We start from the raw sequence: 23,182 nt of genomic DNA, 5'->3' as shown, positions 1-23,182 counted from the left end.
CCATAAATAAACAAATAGGGGAACCTAATTTTTGTTCAGTCGAGCGAAAAGTCACGCAGAACTGTCTCTACTGATGCAAGGTGCATATCAGCGCTTTCTCAATCTCAGCAGCTTTTAAGATAGGTGGGCTTCAACTCCCAGCATTCTGGGCGATCCTGGGAGTTGAAGCCCACTCAGCTTAAAGCGGCGCAGAGGTCTCCAAACTTGGCAATTTTAAGACTTGTGGACTTCAACTCCCAGAATTCTCCAGCCAGCATAGCTGGGAGTTGAAGTTCACATGTCTTAAAAGTTGCCAAGTTTGGAGACCCCGATACACAACTATTAGAATAACCCCAAAAAAGCTTTTGAAAGGCATCAGTAGAGAGGTTTTGCTCTCTCCAATGAGAGCCTGAGAAAGCTTGAGCAGCCCCAGGGGTCATCCACAGCTGCCCTAGGTTGGCTGGGCATTATGGTAGTTGTAGTCCATGTGTTTCTGAAACTCAGGGAATCCTGGGAGTTGAAGTCCACCTGGTCCAATCCTTCAGGAGAGAAAAAATAGGGAGACCCAACACTTTTGGGGATCCTGAGAATATTTTTGGAAAGAGGTGGAGATTTGGGGTAGAAAGGGAGAGAGAAATAAGATTCCACCATGGAAGGAAGGGAGGAAAACACCCTCGCCCCAACCCATGGGCTCCTCCCGCTGTCACTCCAATCCAGAAACGCCAATAGGTGGTTGGACAGAATTCTGGGAGTTGAAGCTCACAAGTCTTAAAGTTGCCAAGTTGAGATACACAGGTGTACGATCTATTCCAAGAACTCTGCAGATCTGTCTGGGAGCAGTGATGAGGTAGGCTAATTAATTTTCTTTCCCTTACTTTTTCTCCAAATGGTTGGATACAGATTTTAACTCCCCAAATCCCCACTGGGGAAGGACAGGTGGGGACAGATCGTGCTAAGGTCCAGTGTTGTGCAGAACATTCCTTTTTTTCAGGGGTCTTCAAACTTGACAGCTTTAAGACCTGTGGACTTCAACTCCCAGAATTTCTCCTCCAGTCATGTTAGCTCAGGAATTCTGGGAGTTGGAGTCCACAAGTTTTAAACTTGCCAGTTTGAAGACCTTTGATTTTTCTGATGAATCAAATGGCTATTAATCAGGAACGTTAGGAGGGTGAATTCCCGTAAATCTGGAAACGCCAAGGCTCCTTCCCGGAGGCGAAATACTACATCTCCCATCTTGAGCCTACTTGGCAGGGGATGATGGGAACTCTCGCCTGTCAACGTTAATATACCCGGTTGAGAAACGTCCTAGCCCTGCAGTTGCCGCTTCTTCCCGACAGGGGGCAACCGCCTCCTTTCCCGGTGACGCCATCGAAGAAAGCGATTGGCTGGGAGGAGGAGGAGGAGCCTCGCGCCGCTTTCCAAAGACGGCGCTCTCGTTGTGCGCATGCGCTCCGGCCGATCCTCTCCACCACCGCTTCTCTTTTCCTGCTCGTCGAGCTCCGCGTGACGTGATGTTGACGGAAGAGGCGGGGAGTGAAGCTCGCCGGGCGGAGACGGAAGCAGGAAGCCCGCCGCTGAGAGGGAAAGACCAGGAGCCCAAACAGGTCGCCGAAACCGAGCCGCCTCGCTCTGTTTTCCGCCCGTCGTTCGAGCCAGGCCCGCACCTGAGCCGCCGCCATGTCCACCATGGAGAGTATCCTGGGTGACGCCCGTCGGGAAAAATACGGCCGGGCTTCGATTAGTGGTGGAGGGCGAGAAAATCCCGCCTCCTGGCGAGATTGATGGAGCGGGTGGGCGTGGCTAGTGGGGGGGACCCTTACAGCAGGAGGCGCCCTTGAGAGGGGGGTGATACGTGTGGGAGGAGCTTCAGCGCTGAACGCTTTCCTTATTGGCGCTTCTGGATTGGAGTGACAGCGGGAGTAGCCCATGGAGTTGGGCGAGGTTGTTTTCCTCCCTTCCTTCCATGGTGGAATCTTGTTTCTCCCTTTCCACCACCAATCTTCACCTCTTTCCAAGAATATTCTCAGGATCCCCAAAAGTGTTGGGGTCTCCCCATTTTTTCTCTCCTGAAGGGTTGGACCAGTGCTTCTGAAGCTTGGCAACTTTAAGACAATGGTCTTCAAAGTTGGCAACTTTTAAGACTTGTGGACTTCAACTCCCAGGATTCTCCAGTCAGCTATGCTGGCTAATGTCAGGATTCCGGCAGTTGACCCCCATTTAAATCATGAGTGTCAAGCCAAACTTCCAACACCTCAAAAGGATTTATTGGGAGTTAACATGTCCGGCACTGCCTGGGTGTAGCTGACTCTTGAGACGCATCATTCATTGTCACCCTTGACCCTGGTCTTCCCCCACCCCCTGGGTGTATCGTAATTCATATTCTCCAATGGGACACATCCATAGTCAAGAGTCATCAATCATGCTCTCCAGTTAGAATGTTGCCCGGCAGAAACTTCGGTCACCTAGTTACTATCTCTGAAAAACTATGTAAGAAATGCACTTTACATTTCCAAGCTGCCGCACTGCTCTTTCAAACGCCTTCCCTCCCCCCCCCCCTTTCTGTTGGCAACTCTAAAACAACCATAGAAATATTTTATGGAGTTGACAGCTGGAGAATTCTGGGTGTTGAAGTGCACGGGTCTTAAAGTTGCCAAGTTTGGAGACCTCTGATCTAGATAATGGCCGTGATTTTGCATTATTTATTGAAATCCGTTAGAGCTTCTCTCTGTGGGAGACCTGAGCTTTCCTAATGCAGAAATAATAAAAGTGATTAAAAATGTATATCAACATAGATATAGGAGAGCCCCACTGATTGGGATTTTTCTAGAGAATTCTGTGTGGGGGGCAAGTGTAAGAAGAGGTGGTTGTTCTGACATTAGCATAGAGGTAGGTAGTCCTTGATTTAACGACCACAATTGAGCCTAAAATTTGTGTTGTTCTTGAGTGAGAAATTGGTGAGTTTTGCCCCATTTTACGCCTCGCCTTGCCACATTCGTTAAAAGTGAATCTGTACAGTTATTAAATTCATAACGGTCGTTAAGTCAATCTGATTTCCTCATTGACTTTGCTCGTCAGAAGGTCAGACTATGATTCCTGGACACTGCAAGTGTCGTAAAATGTGAATCAGTTGTCAAGCATCCAAATGTAAATCCCGTTATCATGGGGATGCTACAACAGTAAGTGTGAAAAACGGTCATAAGTCATTTTTTTTCAGTGATGTAACTTTGAATGGGCACTATATGAACTGTGGTAAGTCTAGGACTTATCTGGATAATGGACATTAATTGCATTATTTAAATTGGTTAGAGCTTCCCTCTGTGGGAGACTCAGGCGCTTATGTAATGCATAAACAATAAAAGTGATTAAAATATATATATCAATATAGACAGCCTGGCTAGGAGAGCCCCAAAATACAGATTGGGAATTTCTGGAGAAAACTCTGTGAGGCAAGCGTAAGGAGAGGTTGTTGTTGCTGTTCAATTGCTAAATCATGTCTCAGCCTTTGCAACTCCATGGACAATAGCATGCCAGGCCCCCATCCTCCATGTACATAGCAGAAATAACCAGGTATAAAGTATATGCTAAGTATACTATAAACCAAGTATACCAAGAACTAAATAAGTTAAGGCTTCTAGGCATCTGCTCATGTTCTGCTATCGTGTGCCGGAGAATATGGACTAGTTCAAGAAAGGGTGTATGTATCCATATAAATCTATTAGAATGCAAAGACCTCCGCTCCCCATATCCATGTTGCAGTTTCAGAGTTGTGGTTTACAGATTTGGTATGGCTGTGATTGACGAGAACATATGCCCGCTCTAAGTTTCTTTGATGAAGCGCTAAATGTGTTCCTTTTGCAGCTTCTGGCTGCGCTTCCTGACCAGCTGGTTAGGCTTTTGTGTGTGTGTGTGTGTGTGTGCTTCTGTCTGACATGACACACTGCAGTGTCATGCTTGGATGTTTCTGGTTTCTGTCAGCTGATTCAGTTTTTCTGGGTTTTGGGTTTCTTTTTTCTTTTTGGCTAAAGTTGTATATTTAAGAAAGTTGAGAACAAAAATATAAATTTTATTTTATCTGCTGTCTCCATTCTAAATCCTACTTCTGTTCTTCTGGTTGGTTATAAAGTGCGTGGACCATAAGCCCTGTTTCCACATCTTGACAGCTGACTTAGATAAATCACTTTATGACAGCTGTAAGAAATGTGAAACCTAGTCATTTAATCTCTCTTTTATCATGTTTGCTCTAGTCAGGGCATATCCTAACCATTTTTAATGACAGCTACCAGATGTGTGCTGTGGAAATCAGATAATTAATAGGTAGTAAACAACAACAAGAAATGAAAATGGTCTGTACTGTTTTTATCACTTAGTGGTTGTATGAATGTTTGCAGCTCAGATCTGATATCCCTACCATTATGAATGTTGAGTTTTATGACCTTTTTAAAAGAGTTTGAACTGTTTATCTTGATCTTTGGTTTGGTGGCTGAAATAAACACAAGCTTTCTGTATGCCAAGGGTCTTCACACTTGGCAAGTTTAAGACGTGTGGACCAACTCCCAGAATTCCTGAGCTAACATGATTGGAGGAGGAATTCTGGGAATTGAAGTGCACAAGTCTTAAAGCTGTCAAGTTTGAAGACCCCTGCTGTATACAGTAGTTGCTATTGGTACAGAAATGTGAATCCTTAGTCGTTTAGTCTCTCTTTTTAAATCATATTTGCTTTAGGTCAGGACACAAGGATATGTCATCCTAACCATCTTTAAAGACAGCTACCAGATAATATGCTGTGGAAATCAGATAATTAATAGGTGGTAAACAGGAACAAGTTAACATAGTGTGTACCTAATTTCTGTCACCTAGTGGTTGTGTGAATGTTTGCAGCCCAAATCTGATATCCCCACCATTATGAATGTTGAGTTTTATGATTTTTGTTAAAGAGTTTGAACTGGTTATTTTGATCTTTTGTTTGGTGACTGAAAAAAACACGAGCTTTCTGTTTACAGGCAATAGTTCCTATCGGTAGAGAATTGTTTCAGTTTAATTATTCCAATAGTAGAAAAGAATTCTGTTCTTGGTAAATCGAGCTTTGAAAATCTGATGAGGATGAGCTTTCTTGATTATATGGAATGTATGGATAATGGCTTCAGTAAAGGGAATTTCAATTATTGTTATGCTTTGAGAAAAGTTGGAATTAAAATAGCCTCCTAATGGAGGTATGTATTAATGGGATTAATTAACCTATATTTAAAGAAAACTAAGGAGTATTTTCATTTTATAGCCTGCCTTATAATAACTAGAATTGTTTTTTTAATTGATTGGTATAATGTTTACGCTAGAAAAGGGATTATTTGTTTCCTCCATGGATTTCTGATCAAATCAAGCAAGAATTTTAAACCCAGACAATTGCATAAAGCAAAACATCTTGGTAATACAGTTGGCATGGAATAAACGTGACAATGTCTATATTCAGAGAGAGTTTATATCTAAATATTCTCTTCCTCTTAATATTAAATTTTTAAATTTAAAATATTTCAATTTCAGAAAGCTTCTTTTCAGGTTGCTAGGTGCATGACATGTTCTTATTTCAGTACATTCTTAACTTGAAATCTAGAGCATCTTTTCAATTTGAAATTTGCTGCCAAGGAGCTGAACAGAAATGCAAAAAAGTGTGATAAAGAAGAAAAGGTTGAAAAAGTCAAAATTAAGAAGGTAAGTAATTAATATAGATATTTTTTCTATAGTACAACATGAGAAATTATTACAATGACATTAAAATTATACATAAAATTACAATTATTTATTATTATTATTTCTGTTGGCTGGTTGTCGTAACTGGCTTCCTGCTATGTATCTGCCCTCATTTGCAAATATTTTTAAAGAGCTGCTTTTCTTGGGGCCAGTCATTCAAAGTGCTGCTCTGCTGCCAGTGTATTTGAGAGAACAAAAGCACCTAAATAGTTTTGGTCGCCACGATGTAAAAAAGATGTTGAGACTCTAGAAAGAGTGCAGAGAAGAGCAACCAAGATAAGAGACTAAAACATACGATGAACGGTTGCAGGAACTGGGTATGTTTAGTCTGATGAAAAAATAAAACTAGGGGTGACATGATAGCAGTGTTCCAATATCTCAGGGGCTGCCACAAAGAAGAGGGAGTCAAGCTATTCTCCAAAGCACCTGAAGGTAGGACAAGAAGCAATGGATGGAAACTCATCAAGGAGAGAAGCAACCTGGAACTAAGGAGAAACTTTCTAACAGGGAGGACAATTAACCAGTGGAACTCCTTGCCTCCAGAAGTTGTCAATGCTCCAACACTGGAAGTTTTTAAGAAGAGACTGGATAACCATTTGTCTGAAGTGGTGTAGGGTTTCCTGCCTAAGCAGGGGGTTGGACTAGAAGACCTCCAAGGTCCCTTCCAACTCTGTTATTCTATTCTATTCTATTCTATTCTATTCTATTCTATTCTATTCTATTCTATTCTATTCTATTCTATTCTATTCTATTCTATTTAGACACCAGGGACAATCATCACCCACCTGAAAGTCTCTGTGCACCTAGGAACGGGATTATCAAACCCTAACATTTGTTCTGTTCTTTCCATAAGAGAGCGGAATAATTGTGTTCCTTTGCTCTATTTCGAAGGCCATTCAGAAGGGCAACACAGAAGTGGCAAGAATCCATGCGGAAAATGCCATCCGACAGAAGAACCAAGCGATCAACTTCCTGCGCATGAGCGCCCGGGTAGATGCTGTGGCGGCAAGAGTGCAGACGGCCGTCACAATGGGCAAAGTAAGTAGGCAAATAAATATATCATTTATTTTTTACCCCTGCCTTATAATAATAATAATAATAATAACGCATGATGGTAAACATGCCCAATAATCCTTCCTCCTCCTATTTTCCCCCACATTGTCAACTGTGAGGTGAGTTAAGCTGAGAGAGAGGAACTGGCCCAAAGTCTCCCAGTTGGCATTCATGCCTAAAGTGGGATTAGAACTCACAATCTCCTGGCGATTGGCCCAAAGTCCCCGTGCCTAAGGTGGGACTAGAACTCACAGTTTCTTACGTTATATCCTGGTGCCTTAACCACTAGAACAGGGGTCTCCAACCACCGGTCCGCGGACCGGTACCGGTCCGTGGAACAAGTCCTACCGGGGCGCTGGTTTGCTGGGCGCCGCCATCTTTTTTTGATGAAAAAGTGCTTCCGGTGAGCTTTTCCGGTAGAAAGCCATTTCTACCGGAAAAGCTCACGAGAAAGCCATAGCGCCGCCATCTTTTTGATGAAAAAGTGCTTCCGGTGAGGTCACCGGAAGCACTTTTTCATCAAAAAAAGATGGCGGCGCCCAGCTAATGCCGGTACCGGGCCGCGCCATAAAAAAGGTTGGGGATACCGGGCCGCGGCATAAGAAAGGTTGGGGGTCACTGCACTAGAACACACAGGCACTCTCCTCTTTTATCAAGGAACATATGTGGCAAAAAAAACCAAACCTTGGTCTGTACTTGACATACATTATTTGGGGAGTACCATGATAATGCCTAAGATTTACTGCCATAAATTCAATCCTTGGCAATTCCAGATGGCAATGAGAAAGTTCTCCACATGAAATATTGAAGAATCTGGGACTATGCTTACACACTACGATGAGCCACTGTTGGCTTAATTATTGTTTATTGAATAAGCCAGACAGCAGCCTCATCAATGACCTCCAGTCTCTAAATGTGTGCAGGGCATTAGATCCTAATCAAAGAGACAGTATTAGTGAGGTCCTTGGTGCTCTCCGAGCTTGGTGAATTTCTTGCAGACATTTCATTACCAAACTAGGTAACGTTACCGATATACTGATGATGTTACCTAGTTGGATTATGAAATGTCTGTAAGAAAACCACCAAGCTCAGAGAGCACCAAGGATCTAATATTTCAACCTTGAGCTACAAATATTCTCTCCTGTTGAGACAATATTAGCATTGAGCATCCTGCTCGTGATTGAAGAAAAATCTTTGGTTGGCTACACTTATTTAAATTAACAATAAACTATGATGTACCAGCAACTACGCCTATATTTGTGCGGCATACTAATACTAATCTAAATAAAAGATACTATAGTATAATGTGATATTAAACTAACCCTTCTCTGTGCCAGATTGTGTAAGTAGCATGGAGGCAGAAAAAAACACTCACAAAATTTCACTTATTCGCCTTACAAAATACAGCCTAAAAATAACTTTTCCCAGTACTCCCTGAAAAATAATTTACAGATATTTTTTTTCCACCTTAAATACCACACCAGCAGTTCTACAGATGTAATAATAACACTCCAAAATCTGCATCAGGACAATACACGATCTCTATCTTGGAAAGGAATGAGAATTGGAATGGGAATATGAATATGAATAGAATTCTTTATTAGCCAAGTGTGATTGGATACACAAGGAATTTGTCTCAGATTCATAAGCTCTCAGTGTACATACAAGTGATAAATCATGGTCATAGTCATTGTAAAATACATTCTCTATCTACTTTTATCACATGCAGTGTTACAAAATAGGAGCTAAGGAAATTGTGGGGTGAATGGTGGGTGGGAAAACACTCTTGATATGATTATCATACGCTTTCTTTTCTAGGTAACAAAATCCATGGCTGGAGTAGTTAAATCAATGGATGCTACGTTGAAAAGTATGAACTTAGAAAAGGTAAGAAGGATACATTTTGCCGTTTATTTTTAAATGTTTCCTGCTACTCTTTTGATGTCTTCTACTTAAACCGTTTGTTCACCTACAGATTTCTGCCCTGATGGATAAATTTGAACAGCAGTTTGAAACCTTAGATGTTCAGACAGCACAGATGGAAGATACCATGAGCAGTACTACCACACTGACAACACCACAGGTAGGTACCCATTAAAGCAGAGATGTCTGCCTCCTCTTGCAGTAGTCTCTATCGGTGTTTCTCAACCTCAAGAACTTTAACAGATTTAACAGAGTTGGAAGGGACCTTGTAGGTCATCTAGTCCAACCCCCCACCTAAGTAGGAGACCCTACACCATTTCTGACAAATGGCAGTCCAGTCTCTTCTTGAAAGCCTCCGGTGATGAAGCTCCCACAGCATCTGAAGGCAAGCAGCTCCATTGGTTGATTGACTTTTTTGATTGTTCCACTGGCTACCTGGCTGAGGAATTCTGGGTGTTGAAGTCTACCCATCTTAAAGTTTGCCAACATGATCGCCAACGTCCCATGACGGATATGGCACAAGAAGAAGAAGAAGAATCTTAAATTTCTTGAGGTTGAAAACACTGGTCTACTATATATTCTAGTGACTACAGTATCTTGGCCCTGGTGAGATAGGTTTGCTCCTTCGTGGTGGGTCTCCTTTTTCTTTGAGAACCGATAAGTTTTATAATGTTTTCGGTTGAGAGACTCATATTTTAATTAAAAAAAAACATGTAAAGCCCGTTTCTTACAAGTACTGATGGGCACTGTACAATCTATGTAAGTGATACGTTGAGTGTTTTTTTGAACTCTGTAGAATAGATTAGAATAGAATAGAATAGAATAGAATAGAATAGAAGAATAGAATAGAATAGGAATAGAATAGGAATAGAACAGAACAGAACAGATCAGAATTGAATTCTTTATTGGCCAAGTGTGATTGGACACACAAGGAATTTTGTCTTGGTGCAAATGTTTTCAGTGTACATAAAAGAAAAGATACATTCATCAGGAGTCAAGAATCATAAGGTACAACACTTAATGATAGCCATAGGGTACAATAAGCAATCAATCATACTAGGAAACAGTCAATATAAATTGTAAGGATACAAGCAACAAAGTTACAGTCATATAGTCACAAGTGTGAGGGGATGGGTGATAAGGAGTGATGAGAAGATTAATAGTAATAGTAGTGCAGACTTTGTAAATAGTTGGATAGTGTTGAGGAAATTATTTGTTTAGCAGAGTGATGGCTTTCGGGAAAAAACTGTTCTTGTGTCTAGTTCTGGTTTGCAGTGCTCTATAGTGTCGTTTTGAGAAAAATGTTGGAATCCATTTCTTTATCTTAATAGTGTTAATTAGGATTGAAAAATGGAAGCAAGAAAGGACAAGTTTTCACATCTCATTGTCTGCTGTGAAGCTTTGAGAACGTTCTTACAGGCACTGAAGGAGCAACACAAGAATCAATAAAAGTACTATAATCCTAAAACCATCCATTAAAAAAAAAAAGAGTGTAACGACCGCAGTACATCCCACACAATGCCCTTTCATGGCCAACAACTCTTTCAGTACAAAATCTCCAATAATTATCTCTGTTGTGTTGCTGCCCTCCTAAGTGTAATTCAGTCTTTTATGACGCTTGCCTTTTCAGAACCAAGTAGATATGCTCCTTCAAGAAATGGCTGATGAAGCTGGGTAAGTGTGAATAACCAAAAGTTGGAATCAATGCAGTGCATGAAAAAAAAAATATGTTTGGGGGAAGGAATACCTGGTTTTCTCCAGCTCAGTAGAGTCCCACAGGATTGAGAAAATGGACAGGCATAACATGATCTAACTTGTTGCCTCTAATCTGGTTCCATCCATGGGCCAACCTTTGCTGGCTGGAGAATTAAAGGTGCTGATGTTCAACACATCTGGAAAGTAGCATTTTGAGGAAACTGAACTAAGTCATGACCTACTGTTAATATTTCCTAAAGCGGAAGAATTATAATGCTCTCAGAGCTAATGTTGACGTTTTTCTGATCATAAGTTAACAAGATTGGGATCAGTTCCCAAGGTCCACATTTGACAATAGAAGCAGCAAGAAGGGATTCTACACCCCACCTCCCCCAAACTATGCTTATCTCAAACCCTGTTGTAATGCAGGTGTAGAGGTTTGCATAATTGAACCATTATGTGGGTTGATTGTGGCTTGTGCGGTGTAATGTGTAACTTTTGATTCAGGTATAATTAATTTTAATTTTAATTTAAGTGAGATGGTTGGGGTTTCTTGCTGGAATATGGAATGCCGTATCTGCATGCCAACGTTTAATTTGCTTGGTTGTATTTTTCTCCCTTTGAATTTTAGGCTTGATCTGAATATGGAACTACCTCAGGGACAGACAGGCTCTGTTGGCACAAGTGTTGCTTCAACGGAACAGGTAAATATTGCCTGTCCTGGCTTGTTCTTTTCTCCCCTTATACCAAGGGTCTTCAAACTTGGCAAGTTTAAGACTTGTAGACTTCAACTCCCAGAATTCCTGAGCTAACATGACTGGAGGAGGAATTCTGGGAGTTGAAGTCCACAAGTCTTAAATCTGTCAGGTTTGAAGACCCCTGCCTTATACTATAGTGCATGCTGGCTGGGGGATTGCTGTAGTTGGGGAACACTACCATAGAAGATTGGCTGGGATACTGTTAATATTTAAATGCTTAAATATATCTTGCTAATGTCCAATATGGCTTTCTCTTATCATTTGGGGCTAGATTACTTAAAATAAAATAACCTGCAACTTTTTAACGTCTTAAACGATTTCCTGTCCTTGCGTCATTTCTTCTGTATGGCCTTGTTTGTCTGCTTAATTTATTTACAAGGTCCAGAGGCCGCTCACTTTGAGCTTCTGTATAGTTCTTGGAAAATGTCAGAAGCCTTTTTTTTTTTTTAAGTAATAAACCCACTTATCTGGCACAGGCTTTTCTTGACTTGCAGAGTTTGCTTGTATATGATCTCCACCCCTTCAATTTGTTACTCTTTTAGCGTGTTGTGTCTCTTGATCACATATTCATAACTCTCTCTATTCTGAAGGACGAGCTCTCACAAAGACTGGCACGTCTTCGTGATCAAGTGTGAAGGGGAGCCAGATCTGCAGCGTTGTACATATGCTTCCAGCTCCATTCTCTGTACATATTTTGTGGCCTAACCAGGATTTCTGTTGAGATGTTTAAACAACACACTAGTGAACACCCGCCTCTCTCTCTTTTCCCCCCCCTTTGCTGTGCTTTCCAAATTCATCTAACTCAGTAGTATTGTGCCATAAGTGCATTTTCTAAGTCTGTATTGTACATTGAAGGTTATATTTTTGCAAATCTCTTTTTCAATGATTAAAATGTCTGTTTTATCAGATGTCACCGCAAGTAATCAAATAGAAAGAACAGCTTGTATAATTTTAAGTTATATAACAAGTTTTAAATTATGGATAATGTTTGCAATTAAATCCCTAAGATGGTGTTTGTGATTGACAGGGTGTCACATTAATTATCAATAGGATAAAATATATATGTGTGTGTGTCCACCAGTATTACATCACTGGAGAATCTTTCCAAACCCAGCTTACTTGTCATGACACCTAAAATTCAAGGAATATTTATGCTGTCCTTATAACCTGAAACTTATATTGATATCAACAGTTCAGTACCAAAGGAATAAAAAATATTTTTCAACGCTTTTGCCTAGATTTCCTTAAAAATATACATGACACTCCCATAGAGAGGGATACCTTGATACTGTAAAGGAGACAAACCAAAACATCAAGTTTGAAATGTCATTTTAAGATTGTGGTGTGGTTGGATGTGATTGCTTTCTGCTGCGAGTGGGGTGATCGACTGAATTACATCAGAAAAGGAAAATGAACAAACATGAGCATGCATCTGAAGTGCTCTGTGAAGTATGCTTCAATTCTGTCTTTGTATCTATGCTTAAAACAAATGGTAAGATAAAGGTATCTTCAACTCAAACTCTTATTCCTGATGACTTTTTTGAATCTATGCCATTTTCGTGTTGCTGGTCATTGACTGAATAAATATTATTACTTACTTTTCTTCACAGTTGAGGAGAAGTTTGTTCTCACATCCTTCTGGGATGTTTTTCCAGTTTCCCAATCTAGCCTAAAGACGTGGGTTTTCCTGGTGATCTCTCAAATTTATTTATTTTTATCCTGTCTTTACTATTTTGACAAATAACTCAAGGTGGTGAACATATCCAGCCCACCTTCCTCCTGCTATTTTTCTCTGCAACAACAACCCTATGAGATGAATTGGGCTGAAAGAGAGGATCTGGCTTTCACGGCTAAGGCGGGACTTGAACTCAAGGTCTCTTGCTTTCTAGCCTGGTGCCTTAACCTTTAAGCCTGCTTAACTTGGAAGCCCAGATCAGGTTGGCTAATTACCACGTCCTGAAACTAAAAGGAATGACAATTCCTGAAAGAGAATTGGTGGCACAGTGGTCAGAATGCAGTACTGCAGGCTAACTCTGCCGACTGCCAGCATTTCGGCAATTCGATTCTGACTGGCTCAAGATTGATTCAGCCTTCCATCCTTCCGAGGTTGGTAAAAGGAGGACTCAAGATTGTTGGGGACAATATACTGACTCTGTAAACTGCTTGGAGAGGGCTGTAAAGCACTGTGAAGTGGTATATAAGTCCAAGTGCTATTGTTATTCTTCTTTTAAAATATAAATATCCTGCACATTGGTATTTAGAGGGTTTCAGCTTTTCTCGCTCAGGGAAGGTTAGATACCTTTCTGTGGGTTGAAATTATATTTAACGACTCCAGCGTACCACTTTCACTTTGCATTTCTCAGGTGAAGCTGCAGTTAGCCTTTTACAACTAAGAGTTTTAACTTCAGTTTGGGCCCAGGTAAAAATGACTGAGAGAAGCTTTATGAAATTGGAGGGATGTTTAACATAGGTCGGTTGTAATTCAACATGAATCAGCACAAGGAAAACCTGAGCAAGTAAAAGCTGTTTAATTGATTTTTTTTTCTTTTAATACAACAAAATATTCTGAACAGCTGGGAAGGCCCACAAACGGGTGGCCCACAAATCTTGAAGAAAAAGAAGCAAGTGACAGATAAAGCTGTGGTGGTGCAGTGGTTAGAATGCAGTATTGCAGGCTAATTCTGCCGACTGTCGGCAGTTCAACACTGACCTGCTCAAGGTTCACTCAGCCTTCCATCCTTCTGAGGTTGGTAAAATGAGGACCCAGATTGTTGGAGGTAAAATGCTGACTCTTAAACCATTTAGCGCTGAAAAACACTGTAAAGCAGTATGTAAGTCTAAGTGCTATAAAGGAAAACAAGCAATTTTTACAATCTTGAAGTCTACCATTCCTTGTATTTTCATAGCAGAATGGCATGGAGGAAGCGAAGGCCGTGTTTTTCTGTTCCCCAAACTGTTTCTTTATCTAATGGTTAGACACAGTGTCATTTTATCTCTTAGAGAACAAACATATGTCCCTCTGAATGTGTTCTTCCATTTGTTCTATGACTGCATAAATCCGCACAGACTTATTTCTGATTTCTTAGCAGTGTGTAGTGGGAAGTTACAGTTTCATAAGTCCGGATGCACGATTCTATTTTCATTTGTTTTTTTTAACAAAAGAATTAAAAATGATCCAAATTCCAAGCAAAGTTCCTTGAATTAAAAATGATCCTAATATCATGCAAAATTCTTTGAAACTTTTTGATTTTGTGAGGCTTTATTAGATGTGAAGGAGAGTCAGATAACTACAGGTTTTCAGTTACCAGTTTATACGAAAGAATGGAAGAATATTTATGTTTAAAGCACTTGTTTAGTGTGACTTTATTAGGTGTTACATTTTTAAATATATATTTTTAAAAAAATTGACTTGAGACTGCAGTTAAGTTACATAATCTACTAAATAAGTTGATGTACACATAGATATGACTACAAATTAGATTTAAGAAAAATGTTGAACAGTTTGCCAATTTTCAAAAGGAGAACATCACTACAACATGTATTTCATTATATTTTATCCTTCCAGTGTTTTCAAGTTATTTTCATAACAACTGGTCTGTATTTATCCAATACGTTTAGCATTGAATAGAGATTTAAATCTTTTTTTGTTCCTATTGTAAATATAGAAGTGCTTTTGCATAATTCCTGTTTTCATATTTTCTTTGTGTATTCTGTTTCTTATTGCATTTGACTGTGATCTTAAAAAGAGATTCAGAATCATTTTCCTCTTGATAAATTTGATTTTTCTTCTTCAATGAAACCAGTAGAGGGGAGTACAACACCTTGTTCTGAGCACCAGTAAATTCCACTCAAACAACCTTCAAGATACCCTTGTCAGTTTCTATTTTTTAAGAAAACCATCCCACAAATTAAAATCCATGCTTCTTAGCCGTTCCCATTTCACTTTCAGCTTGCTTTGTCTTCCACTTTTGTCAATTTAAAAGTAAAATTGTTTTAATAATCCACTAAATTAATGTGTGCAATGTGTGTTTCAAACTTAAACCCCTTACTTATATAATCTCGGTCTTAATTCTGATCCTGAAGCTTGAAAGCAGCACAGAAATGTTGATACTTTTCTATTTTAATTGCCAAGATCTGGAATTTAGAAACAAAATCTCTAGGTTTGAAGGTTTAAGCGTTCTCTGTTTTTATCTACAGTATCTGGAATTTAGAATCAAAATTTCTACATTTGAAGGTTTAATCGTGGTTTGTTTTTTCATCTACAGTATCCCTTGAAAGAATCTTAAAGACTATCTAGAACCATCTTGGAATCTCATGGAAATCCATCTGAATATTTTCATATTTGTTATGTTTGCTTTCATTTATATTCATTTTAAGTCTATGATTACCTATGAACGTAGTTGGAATATCTGATTTATAAAACTTTTTGATTGGGGAGAGCTGTTACGGTAAAGTATTTGATAATCTGTAGGTGATGTGACATGGGATCATGCCTCCTCACATCATTGGAATGCTATTGTATTTTACTACTTGTTTATTTTTTTATATAATTAGCTATTGAGGTTGTGCTATCAAACTCACCCATAAGGGGGCAGTATGTCCTATATATTGACTACCACCCACCACCCACCCACCCCCGTTTTTCCCAGGTAGAAGTAGTAACTGGGATACTGCAGAATCAAGAGGACAAAAGGAACAATGCATGGAAGGTATAGCACATAACTACCACAAGTGAATCACAGGTATTGCAAGCTCCACATTTTAAAAATATACAATATATTGAATCCTTGGTACATATTGCCCTCTGGTGGCTCATGTGAGGGTTACAGGCAAAAAGGAAAGTACTGCTTTTATAGGACATACTGCCTTCTGGTGGCTGAATATGGTTTTATGGAAATACAGAAATCTAATGGACATATAGACATATTATCCCTGAAGGTTCACTCAGGTATTGCAGGCTCAGTGAGGAAAATTGAGTTAGGATCAGGTCTAGGATTAGTCACTTTAGTGAGGAGGGCACCATTGGAAGAGCTGAAGAAATAGGATAGAACATCACTGAGTCATTTCAGCTATATTTCCTTACTAGCTGGATACCCGTGCTTCACTACAAAACTATGTGATCGGGCTTATTTTTTCAGGAGGAAAATAAGGGGGGGAAATTCTGCCTGCCTACCAGCATCCATTGGTATTCATCTGGCTAGCATCCTGTCAGTGTGTGAGAGAGTTGAGGGCTGTTTGGAAACTGAAACAGTATTTTCTGGGTGAGCAAGAAGGAAACAGCAAGGAGCCTGGGCATGGCTTAGCTCAACTGTTCTGTACTAAAGCTGGTTGCTGCTCTGAAACTGAAACAAACTCCTCTGCTTGTGTTTTGCATTTGGAATAGATTTCTTTTCAGGTGGGGAGGAGGAGTAAAACTCCTTAGCATCAGAGCGTGTTAATAATAATAATATACGAAATACTAATGCTCTGATGGTCATTTCGAAAAATCCTTTCTTAGCACCTAGAAGCCAAGAGGAACACACGGGCCCTATTTTCAAGTTTGTAGGCTTTACGGTTCTGGAGATTTTGTGATGATGCCTGAGTGGTATTTTGCTTTTATATATATAGAAGATACAGATCTAAACAGAGAAACAGAATGATCACAGGTCACTGATTGACAAGATTAATGCCAGGCTCAAAACTAAGAATAACACTTGGTGATTCTTCCAAGCTGAGTCCTTTATTGCTTTACGCCTATATACAAAAACTTGCCAGGCTGAGGACTCTACTATCGGCATCTACAATACTCTGGGAACTATTAGGGAGGGGCTGTCTTCACCCTCTTTCTCTCACACATAATACAAGTAGTCTTCGATTTACAAAGGTCATTTAGTGACTGTTCAAAATTACAACCAGCACTGAAAAAAGTGACTTATGGCCATTTTTCATATTTTATTACCTGTATAGCATTCCTAGGATCGTGTGATCAAAATTAAGATTTTTGGCAACTGGTTCATACTTATCATTGACTGGCTCTGATGGTTAATACAGGCTTGTTGCTAGCGCCCTATGTATCAACCAAGTATCTATTTTTTATTTTATTTTATTTATTTTGGAGTGTGGTTAGATGCTGCTGAGGCAGCCAACTCTAGTTAAGCCAGCTATCTGTTGGGGTGATATAGATTTGGGGTCCCACCCACTCTTGCTGTCTTTAACCATGACCTATTCAATAAGCTACAATTGGCCAAGTGCCACTCCATTCTAAACCTGAAACCGCGGATCCAATGAATCTCGGCTTCCCCATAGCAGTCAGTTTCAGTCTTAATAATTATTTTAAAACCCCTGCCGTGTGATTTGAAGCTCTTAGCAAGTACAGGTTTTCCTGCAGGGAGTGTTGTAAATTAGTTCCAGTCTATAGGGGAATACTGTAACGAATGGATGTGATTTGGCAAAAAGGACAGGACTGGGGGCTAGGAGAGACCCCAAACCAGTTCAGGGAATCTTTCTCTTGAATAACCTGATATGTACGAATTTTTTTTTTCCTGTTTAAAAAAAAATGGCATAAATAGAGAAGAACTCTTGTTTCTTCTCTGGATGATTGTGATTGAAGAGGAGAATGGTTGTTGAAAAGTTCAATTGTATAGCAGTAGATGCATAGGGTTAATGCACACACACACACACACACACACACACACACACACACACACCACATGCCAGCTGGAATATCAATGCTACATGGTAAGATTAAGAGGCAATGTGGAGGAGGAAGGCCAAAGGGCTAGAGTAAGCTTTAAAAAGGAGGAACCGTTTAAGCTAAGCCTCCATATCCGTCTCTGATTATCCAGGTACTGCAAATATCCTCTGATTTGGAGGTAAAGTCTGTCACTTAAGAGGAGCGTAAAGAATTTCCCAAGATAAGTTCTTTCTTTATCTTACTGACTTGGCCTGAAGATTTTCGACCACGAATCTGTTTCGATGATATGTCGTTTTTATTAAAAACTTTTAAACAAGAAGGTAGAAACTAATACAAACAAATGTGAAGTAAAGAAGAAGAAAAAAAACCTCAAAGAAAAAGCAAAACGTGCAAGAAAAGAGGAAAGAGTTAAAGAAAAACAGAAAGAAAAAAAAACAAGATGTAAAGAAGGAAATTCTGATATTCTTCACAATTTATTCAGGAATAAAGCCCTCACATTTCCATATTTACAGATGACGAGATAACTTTAGAGGGCAGACATCAGAAGTGGGCATTCAGCCGGTTCTGACCAGTTCTGGAGAACCGGCAGCGGACATTTTGAGTAGTTCAGAGAACTGGCAAATCACACCTCTGACTGGCCCCGCCCCATCTCTTCTCTGCCTCCCAAGTCACAGCTGATTGGTTGGGTCGTCTTTGGTTGCCCTGCACAGGAGAACGGATCTGGAAAGCAGGTTACTGGGGTAGGGAGGGAATGGGGATTTTGCAGTATCCTTCCCCTGCCATGCCCACCAAGCCACGCCCACAGAACCCACCACTGGCAGACATACCATTCACCACTTTTTCTATGACTTTTTCCACTGCAAAGGTGTATTTCCAAAACATTTCTTTGAGAAAAGACAAGACTCTTACAAAATAGAAGGTTCCATTATTACCACCCGATTCAGTCACATCTCAAAGTTTTCAGACCTTCTGATGTTTTAGAAAAACAAGAAACCATGTAGACCAGGGGTCCCCAACCGCCAGTCTTACCGGGCCGCTGGTTGCTGGGCGCCGCCATCTTGTTTTGATGAAAAAGTGCTTCCGGTGAGCTTTTCCGGGTAGAAAGCCATTTCTACCCGAAAAAGCTCACCGAGGCAACGCGCCATCTTTTGACGAAAAAGTGCTTCCGGTGAGGTCACCGGAAGCACTTTTTCGTCAAAAAAAGATGGCAGCGCCCAGTTGATGCCGGTACCGGGCCGCGGCGCCCAGCTGATACCGGTACCGGGCCGCGGCGTCAAAAAGGTTGGGGATCCCTGATGTAGACTTTCTAGGAGTAAATTACAATAACAGGCTGTTACAGAGTGCCTTGAACTCTAATTTTGCTCTTTAACCTGTTAACTATTTTTTTTTCTTTCATATAAGTAAGGCATGACAGGTCAACTGGGTTGCAAATAGGTATTGAAGCTTATGCATTTTTGAAATTCCTTCCTTCCTTTGGACCTGCTTTGCAAGGAGGGAAGTTATTATTGTCCCAATCATAGATTTGTCAGTGTTCAACGAGGGGAGATGATAGGTGTTTTTCTCTTTTGTTCTTTTTTAATTCACTTTAAAAAAAAAAAAGTTCTCATCTAGTTTTGTTTGGTCTCCATTATTTTTTTGTATTTTGTATTTCTTTATCATTTTTTAAAAAATTGATAGAAAGAAAGTTTGAAGTTTTGAAACCAGGAGTTTGGTGTTTGCCTTTTATTTCATTGTTGCAAAAACTGTGGCAGATAACCGGTCAGTGCGCTCTCGTATATTATGGGAAGGCTGGCTGGCTGACACATGGAGACCAGGGAAGGGAGACGGGATGTTTGAGTACAGCTGCTAAATATATTTAACCGTGGGCCAGTTAGTCACACTTTGGGAGTTTTAATTGAATTACCTTTGACAGTGAACAGCAAACCAAGTGGGTGATCTCTAAAACTGATGAATGGGTTCTCCTAAATCAATTAGCATATAGGACTCTGGAGGCTGAGGGTGTGTGTGTGATGTGTGGGGATACATCCTGTGGCTCGGTAGGGGCTCAAACTGGAATGACAGCAGCAAATGGAAGACGAGGAGGAGAAAAGGCAGCATCCATATCCTCCCATTGCTGACCTCTGCTCTGCCAGCATGAAAGGAAAACAGGAACCCTAGAAGAGCTGAAACGCTAGAATGGAAGGTCACCTGAAATCCATTCCAGCCTCGTTCATGTGAGATGCTTACAAAGGGACTGATTAATGCTGGGGCTGTATATTAAAAGAAGAGACAGGGAAGTAGAAGCTCCGTGTCCAAGTATTAAACCATAACATCTGCTCCTTTTTTTATGTAAAAGGCAGGTAAGCAGGACGTCTTGAGGGTTAGGTGAAGCTCTGGTGCCTTGAAAAAGTTTTAAGCGCCCCGGGTAGAAAGGACAATGGATTGTACATAGTTCATGGTACTACTAGTAAGTGAGAGGGTTTGAATAGTAAGCCAGTAGTGGCCAAGGCAAGCTGAATATTAAGAGGAAAGTAAGTCTCAAAGGGCTGCTTTCTTTGAGAAAGAGCCTTTTCTTTTTTCTACTCCATTCTTAGTTTCTTTTGAAGTTTCTTCAATGCTTTGCTTTGAGATAAATTAATTAAAACAGAAGTAGAGCCTTGATATTGTCCTTCCTTCCTCCCTCCCTCTTTTCTCCTTCCTCCTTACCTCCGTCCCTTTTCTCCTTCACTCCCTCCTTCCCTCCTTTCCTTCCTTCCTCCCTCGCTCCCTTCTTTCCTTCCTTCCTCCTTCCCTCTCGCCCTCCTTATCTTCCCTCCTATCTCTCCTTCTTCCTTCTTCCCTCCCCTCCTTTCCTTCCTTCCTCCCTCCCTCTCTCCCTCTCCATTTCCTGTGAAAATGGTCCACTGGAGGAGTTTCCACATAATAAATTCGCGTGGAATTTCTTTGATGTCTCTGTATCCTTTTGAGAATGAAGCACACATGATAACTGGCCTGCAGAAGTGGGACATCAAGGGATCTTCCTGAGGTTTTGTATTTGACAACTTAGGGAGTGGCTCACTCACTGAGTATAACCGAGCTCAAATCATTATTTATAGTATGTGAATCAGCCAAAGTCCAATTTTAATTTTGCAAAGTATCAATTAGATGGTTCAAATAATTTATCCAATTCAAAGATTCGATGGACACTTGTGTATTGTGCACGCATATTTTTCTTGTGATGTTTTAGTGCTTTCAAGTCAGTTTTTGACTCCTGGTCACTGCCTCGACTAAACCTGACCATCCATTTTCCAGAGGTCTCATCTCCTGCCTCCTTGCTAGAACATTGGCTGGAAGTCACTTCTTTCAGTGCCACTGTAATTTTGAGCAATAGCTAAATGAATGGTTGTAAGCCAAAGACAACCTGTATTAATTTTTTTCTTCCACAGTTACTGCTGCACCTTCTCAGTGGCAAGTCCACATTAGTAATAATCTTCTCCCGCTTCTCGGTAGCCAAGATGAAACAGGAGGCTGAGCACTGGAACGCCATTGTAGATATAAGGCTCCTTTGTCACAAATGTGTGTGTGTGTGTGTGTGTGTGTGTGTGTATGTATATATATGTAGGTCTAGGTGTGTTCGGGTCTTTTCCTGTGTAAGATTAAGAGTATCTTGGCGACGTTTCGGCGAGGTCCCACTCACCATCCTCAGGCTGGTTCTTTCGGCTTCGTGCCAGTGCAAGCAGTGTGTGATCAGAGCTGCCATCTCACTATAAATATTGGTGGTGGGGGCTGGTATGCTGGGCTGGTTGGCTGCGCTGCTGCCTCTTGATTGGTTGATGGAGTTGATGTTGGTATAATGGGCTATGTGATTGCCTTGTGAGTTTTGTTGTGGAGATATCCTGGATCTTGTGTTGTAATCTCCTGGGTTGTTTGTTTTGTAGTGATCTTCTTTCCATTAGCCTCTCGTGTTTTAACAGCTTGGATAATGGGTTGTGTGATGGGCTTGCGAGTTCTTTTGTTGTGGTATCCTGGGTCCTGCATTGTAATCTCCTGTAATCTCCATCGAGATAGAGAAACACCCCCATAACATGAATAGACGGCATGATACCTCCCGCCTACCAGACATCTGGAAGCTAGCCTTCACCAGCAAACGAGTCCCAGCCACGAAAACCAACACCAGACCCAAAACAACACGGGACACCACCGCCAATCCCCCTCAGCAGACCAGGCCCAAGCCCATCCTATAAACGAAGGACAACCACCATCCAGAAAACAGACCACGGCTGCTTCACCAGCTGTCGCACCCTACTGCCCCCAAAACCAAACAAGCTGACACACGCCAAGAATACAGACCCAAACCCCAAACTCGAAGCCAGACTAAAACCCAGAATGCTACATCACAGCCACCCGCTCAGGATATCACATCAGAAAACCCAGGAAACTACACCACAAGAACTCAAGAAGTTGCAACACAGCAAATCACCCAGGATATCACAGCACAAGACCAAGGATACTACAGCAATAAATCTCACAAGGTCATCACACAACCCATTACCCAAGCCGTTACTACACAGGAGGCTAATGGAAAAGAGATCAAAACACAAACGACCCAGGAGATTACAACGAAGGACCCAGGATATTTTTCTAATATCTTCTGTCTGTTTTGTGGCTTTTTTTGTCTTGATTGGCTGGGAACATTGTGTTCCTGTATTGGAGGCTTTTAGTGCAGCTTAGCCATCCATTTACTCGGAGCCAAGCTGCACTAAAAGCCTCAATACAGGAACACAATGTTGCCAGCCAATCAAGACAAAAAAAGCCACAAAACAGACAGAAGATATTAGAAAAACCAATCAAGCAGAACACAGCAAACTCCAAGACCAATAAACACAGACCAAGACTCCCAACCAATCAGGATTAAGAAAAAACCATTCTGGCACAGCAATAGGCTAGCCCCAAATTTAAAACTGAAACGGCTGTGAAAGTGTGACTCACAGATGAACACAATACAGAAACCTGATGACGGCAGATGAGATTCTGCCGAAAAGTTGCTACAACTTTAAAAGCACACGTCATTATAGTTGTGCTTATATATATATATGGATTGGTTCCCTTCCATGAATAAATGCATCAGTCTTCCCAGGCGAAAGCTAAACATGCTCTTAGAACATAGAATATCAGGGTTGGAAGAGACCTTGCAGATCTTCTAGTGATCTAGTCCAACTCCCTGTTTGAGCAGGAGACCTTCTACCAGGGTTGGACAAATGGGGACCCTTTATGATCTGTGGACTTCACCTTCCAGAATTCATGAGCCTGTATGGTCATCACTCAGCCCTGTCTTATACCATTCTGGACATTCCAATGATGTGGGAGCTTCATCACTGGAGGCTTTCAAGAAAAGACT

At 40.8% G+C, this 23,182-nt stretch overlaps 1 protein-coding gene across 1 annotated transcript; it reads left to right on the top strand.

Annotated features, from left to right (window-relative positions):
• Window positions 1-1,528: 1,528 nt before the first annotated feature.
• Window positions 1,529-12,379, top strand: CHMP1B (charged multivesicular body protein 1B). The gene is made up of 8 exons (XM_087972103.1): window positions 1,529-1,672; window positions 5,588-5,685; window positions 6,616-6,762; window positions 8,596-8,664; window positions 8,753-8,860; window positions 10,331-10,374; window positions 11,027-11,099; window positions 11,744-12,379. Exons 1-8 carry the CDS (start codon window positions 1,657-1,659, stop codon window positions 11,786-11,788), a joined length of 600 nt encoding a protein of 199 aa, XP_087828229.1. The 5' UTR covers window positions 1,529-1,656; the 3' UTR covers window positions 11,789-12,379.
• The last annotated feature ends 10,803 nt before the right edge of the window (window positions 12,380-23,182 follow it).

This window comes from Notechis scutatus, chromosome 10 (assembly GCF_049901735.1).
Source record: "Notechis scutatus isolate UNSWTSFEM ecotype Mainland chromosome 10, rNotScu1.2, whole genome shotgun sequence".
In the NCBI taxonomy this organism is placed as follows: domain Eukaryota; kingdom Metazoa; phylum Chordata; class Lepidosauria; order Squamata; family Elapidae; genus Notechis; species Notechis scutatus.
This window is presented reverse-complemented; position numbering and strand designations above follow the sequence as displayed.

Bases quoted from the DNA above. Each gene is read 5' to 3' on its own strand.
- CHMP1B (XM_087972103.1), top strand. The intron at 10,375-11,026 runs GTAAGTGTGAAT...TTTGAATTTTAG, and splicing joins GAAATGGCTGATGAAGCTGG to GCTTGATCTGAATATGGAAC. The intron at 11,100-11,743 runs GTAAATATTGCC...TCTATTCTGAAG, and splicing joins GTGTTGCTTCAACGGAACAG to GACGAGCTCTCACAAAGACT.